General features: G+C 40.3%; 1 protein-coding gene across 2 annotated transcripts in view; it reads left to right on the forward strand.

Moving 5' to 3' along the window:
• The window catches only part of LOC115180009 (ras association domain-containing protein 8-like), a 32,030-nt gene extending 25,957 nt beyond the window's left edge, over positions 1-6,073 (forward strand). For both annotated transcript variants that reach the window (XM_029741863.1, XM_029741864.1), the window contains exons 4-5: positions 3,198-3,327; positions 3,611-6,073. In XM_029741863.1, the coding sequence (XP_029597723.1) occupies positions 3,198-3,327; positions 3,611-3,726 (246 nt within the window). In that variant the 3' untranslated portion in view covers positions 3,727-6,073. The remainder of the gene's footprint in view (positions 1-3,197; positions 3,328-3,610) is intronic.
• The last annotated feature ends 1,839 nt before the right edge of the window (positions 6,074-7,912 follow it).

A 7,912-nucleotide genomic window follows, 5' to 3' on the forward strand; every position in this document is an offset into this window, starting at 1 on the left:
CGGTTGGCCCTGGGTTCCTCCTAATGCAAGACAATGCTAGACCTCATGTGGCTGGAGTGTGTCAGCAGTTCCTACAAGAGGAAGGCATTGATGCTATGGACTGGCCCGCCCGTTCCCCAGACCTGAATCCAATTGAGCACATCTGGGACATCATGTCTCGCTCCATCCACCAACGCCACGTTGCACCACAGACTGTCCAGGAGTTGGCGGATGCTTTAGTCCAGGTCTGGGAGGAGATCCCTCAGGAGACCATCCGCCACCTCATCAGGAGCATGCCCAGGCTTTGTAGGGAGGTCATACAGGCATGTGGAGGCCACACACACTACTGAGCCTAATTTTGACTTGTTTTAAGGACATTACATCAAAGTTGGATCAGCCTGTAGTGTGGTTTTCCACTTTAATTTTGAGTGTGACTCCAAATCCAGACCTCCATGGGTTGATAAATTGGATTTCCATTGATTATATTTGTGTGATTTTGTTGTCAGCACATTCAACTATGTAAAGAAAAAAGTATTTAATAAGATTATTTCATTCATTCAGATCTAGGATGTGTTATTTTAGTGTTCCCTTTATTTTTTTGAGCAGTGTGTGTGTATATATATATATACACATATATATATATATATATATACACATATATATATATATATATATATATATATATATATATATATATATATATATATATATATATATATATATATATATATATATACAGTTGAAGTCAGAAGTTTACATACACCTTACCCAAATACATTTATACTCCGTTTTTCACAATTCCTGACATTTAATCCATGTAACAATTCCCTGTGTTAGGCCAGTTAGGATCACCACTTTTATTTTAAGAATGTGAAATGTCAGAATAATAGTAGAGAGAATGATTTTTTTCAGCTTTTATTTCTTTCATCACGTTCCCAGTGGGTCAGAAGTTTACATACACTCAATTAGTATTTGGTAGCGTTGCCTTTAAATTGGTTAACTTGGGTCAAACGTTTCAGGTAGCCTTCCACAAGCTTCCCACAATAAGTTGGGAGAATTTTGGACCATTCCTCCTGACAGAGCTAGTGTAACTGAGTCAGGTTTGTAGGCCTCCTTGCTCGCACACTCTTTTTCAGTTCTGCCCACAAATTTTCTATGGGATTGAGGTCAGAGCTTTGTAATGGCCACTCCAATACCTTGACTTTGTTGTCCTTAAGCCATTTTGCCACAACTTTGGAAGTATGCTTGGGGTCATTGTCCATTTGGAAGACCCATTTGTGACCAAGCTTTAACTTCCTGACTGATGTCTTGAGATGTTGCTTCAATATCTCCACATAATTTTCCTGCCTCATGATGCCATCTATTTTGTGAAGTGCACCACTCCCTCCTGCAGCAAAGCACCCTCACAACATGATGCTGCCAACCCACGTGCTTCACGGTTGGGATGGTGTTCTTCGGCTTGCAAGCCTCCCCCTTTTTCCTCCAAACATAATGATCATTATGGCCAAACAGTTCTATTTTTGTTTCATCAAACCAGAGGACATTTCTCCAAAAGTACGATCTTTGTCCCCATGTGCAGTTGCAAACTGTAGTCTGGCTTTTTTATGGCGGTTTTGGAGCAGTGGCTTCTTCCTTGCTGAGCGGATTTTCAGGTTATGTCGATATAGGACTCGTTTTACTGTTGATATAGATACCTTTGTACCTGTTTCCTCCATCTTCACAAGGTCCTTTGCTGTTGTTCTGGGATTGATTTGCACTTTTCACACCAAAGTACATTTGTCTCTAGGAGACAGAACGCTTCTCCTTCCTGAGCGGTATGACAGCTGCGTGGTCCCATGGTGTTTATACTTGCGTACTATTGTTTGTACAGATGAACGTGGTACCTTCAGGCGTTTGGAAATTGCTCCCAAGGATGAACCAGACTTGTGGAGGTGTCCATTTTTTCTGAGGTCTTGGCTGATTTCTTTTGATTTTCCCATGATGTCAAGCAAAAAGGCACTGAGTTTGAAGGTAGGCCTTGAAATACATCCACAGGTACACCTCCAATTGACTAAAATGATGTCAATTAGCCTAACAGAAGCTTCTAAAGCCATGATGTCATTTTCTGGAATTTCCCAAGCTGTTTAAAGGCACAGTCAACTTAGTGTATGTAAACTTCTGACCCACTGGAATTGTGATACAGTGAATGAATTATAAGTGAAATAATCTGTCTGTATTGAACTGTTGGAAAAATGACTTGTGTCATGCACATAGTAGATGTCCTAACCAATTTGCCAAAGCTATAGTTTGTTAACAACAAATTTGTGGAGTGGTTGAAAAACGAGTTATAATGACTCCAAGCCAAGTGTATGTAAACTTCCAACTTCAACTGTATATATATTTTACATTTTTCTGGCGCTGAATGAATATTCGTTTGGATTCATGTCCTTGACAAAACCATTTTTGATTCATGTCCTTGACAAAACCAGAACTGTTTATTAATTCAAGCATGGTTTCTCACTGCTTGGGAAAAATGTTTTTGAAGTTGTATTGGGCTTATGTTTTTAGTAGGAACATTTTGGAGGCCTCTTATTAGTCCTCATGATGTAATGTTTACTTACAGGGTGGAGTACATCACATAAGCTGCGTTTAGACATTCAGCCCAATACTGATCTTATTTTCACTAATCGGTCTTTTGACCAATCAGATCAGCTCTGAAAAATAACTGATGTGAAAAGCTCTGTTGTGATTGGTCAAAAGACCAACTCATGGAAAAAATCTCAGAATTGGACTGCCTGTCTAAATGCAACCATATCGGGTGGTGAGTTTTATATACAACTAGTGATATTGGGGGCTGAAAAGATCAGCAGATCTACTCCACCAGTCTTACATTACTCTTTCCCTAGAACCAACTCTTCCTTAGCTGTGCCCGAGAAAACCACTCCTTTATTAGTGGGTTTAACAACCTGCAACATGTATGTAACCGTAAACTGTCTGATTTAAAGGTTCTTCACAATGCAACAATTCCACCTGCAAATAGCCTTAAATGTAAAGGAATAAAATTCCACAAGAGAAAAGTATAATATTTTAAACATCGTAGGAATCTTTAAAGTTGCTTGTTAGGCGCGAGTGGCCAGGCGGGCCCCTATCAGTGGACAAACCAAGTATACAGGGAAGTGGAACTGACAGTAGAAACTGCAGGGCAAGTAAATGACTAGTTGAGTGGTTGTTTGTTGCAGGAGAAGGAGCAGGAGTTGGAGCAGTTGACCAGGGAGCTGAGACAGGTGAACCTTCAGCAGTTCATCCATCAGACGGGCACCAAGGTCACCGTTCTACCAGCCCAGCCCAATGACCAGAAGAATAAGACAGGTACACACAAGCATTACAAAGCATCCTAGTCAGATTGGGCAAAAACAATCTTGGCTCAGACATTTCAAACATTATTGTATTATCCAACACTACCCCCTAGTGGAAGTTCGTACACCATGTCAGGTTTTTGTAAAACTCTTTATTTGGCTATTAATGTTACGTTTTGTCACGCCAGTCAAATCTACACACCAACTGCTCAACCTGAAAGTAAAGAAGTATAATTTAAAATAAAAAATACTACTTAATGTAGACCTTTTGACTTCCTCCTTCCCCCTCTCTCCAGACCTCCAATCAGGCTCGCTGAAACAGCTGGGCTCCTCCCGCCTCCTCCCCAGTGACCTCCGGGCTCTGCAGAGTCCAGTGTCTTCAGGCCTCAACCCTGAGGGCATCTACGTCTGACCCCTGACCTTTACCTTCTGCTGGCTACCATCAGTGACCCTCTGATGGAGTTGAGTCAGCTTCTCTCCTGGAGGATCCATCTCTTATCATCTCCATTGGAGCTCCACCAGAGGAGGCTGGTGGGAGGAGTTATAGGAGGACGGGCTCAATAATGGCTGGAATGGAATGGTACCAAACACATGGAAACAACCATTACAATGAGCACTTACGCCGGCAGCTCATCCCACTAGCCTCCTCTGATCTCCACCCTGTCCTCCCACAATGCCATCCTTCCTTCCCTCTGTCTTCCATGAGAACACACAGAGACCCCCAACAGTTTTGTCAAGACTATAGGATTTAGAATGTTTGCCTTGTTTTGGCTGTTCTGCCACTGGTAGATAGCTGGAGAGCTCGACCATGTCCTTGCATGACTGTTTGAAAAGCATAGCATCTTTTGAGGTACATAAGGCCCAATTTCAAACAGAACGTTTTAGCCTCACCTCTGTGCACTTCTCCATCTCCTCTCGAAGATTGAGTACAAGGACTGAGTAGATGTGAGAAATATGGTATTAACACCACCTAGCACTTTGTTACCATCATATAGCAAGCTAATGGACTAGTAAAGTGCACAATCACAGTCATGTGATGACTTAACTAAAGAGTCAACTGCTGCCCCTCGACAACCATGAGGAAATCCAGATGTTTGTAGGGGTTGAGACTGAAGAAAGTCCCTTTGAGATCAGGTGATATAGAGGAAATGAAAATATCTTCAGACAACCATGATTTACAAAGACAGAGGTCACAAAAGTATATTGGCCATTTTGTTACAGAAACAGAATGGGTCAGAAAACCATATTTTACACAGATAGGCCACCTTGTGTGAGACCTGTGGTGTGTAGCAGAGCCATATCTGACTGCCTTATTAGAAGTATTTTTCTGTTTTAAAGACTTTAAGAACAGTAAAGGCTGTTATAACAGATACTTATAGACATGGCAGCTATGCTCCAGAGATCCGATGCACCATTTATTGTCAACACAGCAGTCTAGTGACTAATTGTTGATCAGTTTTGTGATTTTTTTTGTTTTGTTTTTGTGACTGATGTCAATAGCTGTAGAATCTGGTCTGCCACTGGGTGGCAGATGCATCTCACGAAACATTTAGCTAGGATCTTAATGTCGGTCATTTCATATTGATTATACATGCAAAAATGTTACATTATGCAATTTGTGGTTACTCACTTTCATCGTTGTAATCTTTTAGTATGCTGTAAGTTTACCGTTGCACTTTTACTTTGGAAGGGCCTGTAGAATTTGTACTTACCACTTACAGTTTTTATAGATAATGTCTTGTTTGTGTTGAGTGGTTTTCTTTTGTCATTTGTTAACTCTTGAAGAATTGTGGGTTTGTCTATTGTCTTACATGGCTAATCATTATTATGAAGTTAAAAAGATGTCTCACATGAACCAAAGCAAGTTAGACAATGTGATTGGTAGCGGTCAACCTGAATGTACTTAATTTGTTAACAGAATGTGCTCTGTAAATACCTTTACAGGGGCCACTGTATCTGCCTCCACTTTAAAAGTGATGCATTTGTAATGGTAAGAATTGTTATTGGACTGTCTGTCAATAGATTGAACTCCACTCTTTGGCTCTTCAGCCTCGTGGAGAGAGGACTGTGTGAGATAAGAGGTTGTGGACTAGTTGATACCAGGGAACCCACCAACAGCAAAGCCAGTGGACGCACGTCAAGGTCAACAGACTGACCTAAAGCTCGTTCCATTCAGTATTATTGATGTCCTAGTTTGGATCATGAAGAAGGGTTGAGCTGTGTCGCCGAAATGTAACCGAACTGTAACCCACTAACACAAGAACAATGGCTCTTAACAACGTACACAGCGGAGACTAGCATGCCTTACTGAATTGTAAATAATGACTACATAGTATTGGAATATTTTTACAATATTTAAAATAGTGCATAATGCTGACAAAGACAATAGTTGTACGTAATATGAATTAACTTTTGTTTTATCCTGCTACTCTGTGGACAGCTTGGTGCATGCACTGATGGCTTCATTCACGTTTTTGTATTGTTGAAATGACCAGAGGCTTACGATGATAGTGGAGTTATAAGTATGGAAGTATAATGTTTATGTTACTGACTGCATGGCTCTGTCTTCTACGGTGGCATGTCTTGGTCCCAGACCAGTGCATTCACTCAAATATGTCATAATAGGTCAGAGGACACGGAAATGCAAACCGTAAACAAATAGGGTTTTTAAACGCTAAAAAGTGCCCCATCTTTTGGTGGTTATTAGACACAACCTACCACTAAATGCCCAAAGATGCAGGGTCGTTCCACCTCAAAAATCACGAGGATTTCGACACCAATCTCAGATTTTTCTGAAATCGTTTCAGTAGTGAGTAACAGATACGATTAGCATTCCTGAAACATTTTGTTGAAATAGAATTTAATCTGAGAAATTAAGATAATTACTCCAATTGTCCATTTTAATTCATAAGATTCAGATAATATTCAATAAACAAAGTACCCAACGTCTGGACCAAACATCTTCCTACCAATTAATATTTTTGGTCCAAATTGGATGTTGGGTACTTTATTGAATTTTATTGGAACCCTATACATTTAAATGGCCAATTTGGGTGCAATCAATTAGCTTAATTTTTCAGAGATAAAATTACATTTCAACAAAATGTTTCAGGAATGCCAATTTTACCTGTTTCTAACAAACTATTTCTGAACAATCTGCGATGGTGGGTATCATTGCTCGCTAGAATGACTCTGCACTGAAATCTTAGGTTAAAAATAAATCTAATCTACGCATCTATTAGGACTGTTCTTAAATGTTGCACCAACTGAGTATGGCGTTCTCAGAAGTCTTAAGGGCCCATCTTTGTAAACATGTCTGAAATCAATTTTTTCAGACACAGATTAAGGGCTGGATTCAATCTGTAGCGCTCTAGCGCGACTGAAATGTTTATATAATTTCTGATTGAGCCGACATATGCAGCGTTTACCATGAATGCGGTCTCCACGAACGCGGGAACATTGCCTTTACATTTCTATTGTGCAGCCAAAGACAGTAACGTAGGTGCAAACTGCTTCTCCAAAAGAAATCCCTGACCATATTTGTAGGCGATGTCATGGCGACATTGGCTAGCTATGCTCTGTGCAGAAACACGGCTTCAGGTCTGAAGGTCGTCTCGCACCGTACTGTGCATGTGCAGGCCTCAAATCAAAGGCACAAAAATGTAAACGTGTTAGTTTGTCACTTTCACGAGGTTGGAGTAATAACACGTTCAACTACTTAAGATATTGTCTCGAAGCTAGGTTGTGCCTTTAAATTGAGAACTCATAATTTTTCACTTCTCTCATTGACTTCTCAAACCCCAGCCTGGTTTGCTTGGTCTGTTTCACAAGCATTCCCGGAAGTCTCTGGGTTTAGAAACTCTGTGGCGCAGCTCTTCAGCGATACGGCTTAAATCCAGCCTTAAACCTAGTTTTGGATTGAGAAGAATGTTCCCCACAAAACATCTGAGAGAAATTACTTTGCCACGTCTATGACGTCATTGTAATAAGCTGATGTTATATGAAATGCTTAATACATTTAGACCAGTGTTGAAAGTTTGTCCTTGTGTTGTTTTCTGTTGTAGCGGATTTCAACTCAAATGAAAAGACAATATTTGAACTTTGACTGGAAGAAATTGTTTTGTTGTCCTGCAGCACTAATATTATGGCACAGCTGACTCATTCAATGAATGATATTACCTAATGTAAAGAAATAAGGAACTGAAAGGATTAGAAGCTACAATTTTGTCTGTCCAAACATGATTTTGTGTCTTGGAACAATCCTAATGCACCACTTGGATTGGCAGATTTGAGTCATATTGTGTATCTCAATAACCCAACAAACAAGAAAAGATGGATTTGAACCCTGGACCTCAAACTCTGCACCACTGGTTTTGCAGATCTGGGAGAGAAATGTATAGACTGGCTGGATTCAATCCGTATCACAGGAGATCTGTGCTCAAATTGAAAGGTTATTTCCGATTGAGTCGACATATGCAGCGTTTACCGTGAACGCAGTCTCCGCAATCACAGGAACATTGCCTTTCAATTTTAATCGAGCTATAATGCGAATCTTCTGCGATCATTCTGCAATACAGATTGAATCAAGCCCGTTTATA

Source organism: Salmo trutta, chromosome 40 (assembly GCF_901001165.1).
Source record: "Salmo trutta chromosome 40, fSalTru1.1, whole genome shotgun sequence".
Classification (NCBI taxonomy): Eukaryota; Metazoa; Chordata; class Actinopteri; order Salmoniformes; family Salmonidae; genus Salmo; species Salmo trutta.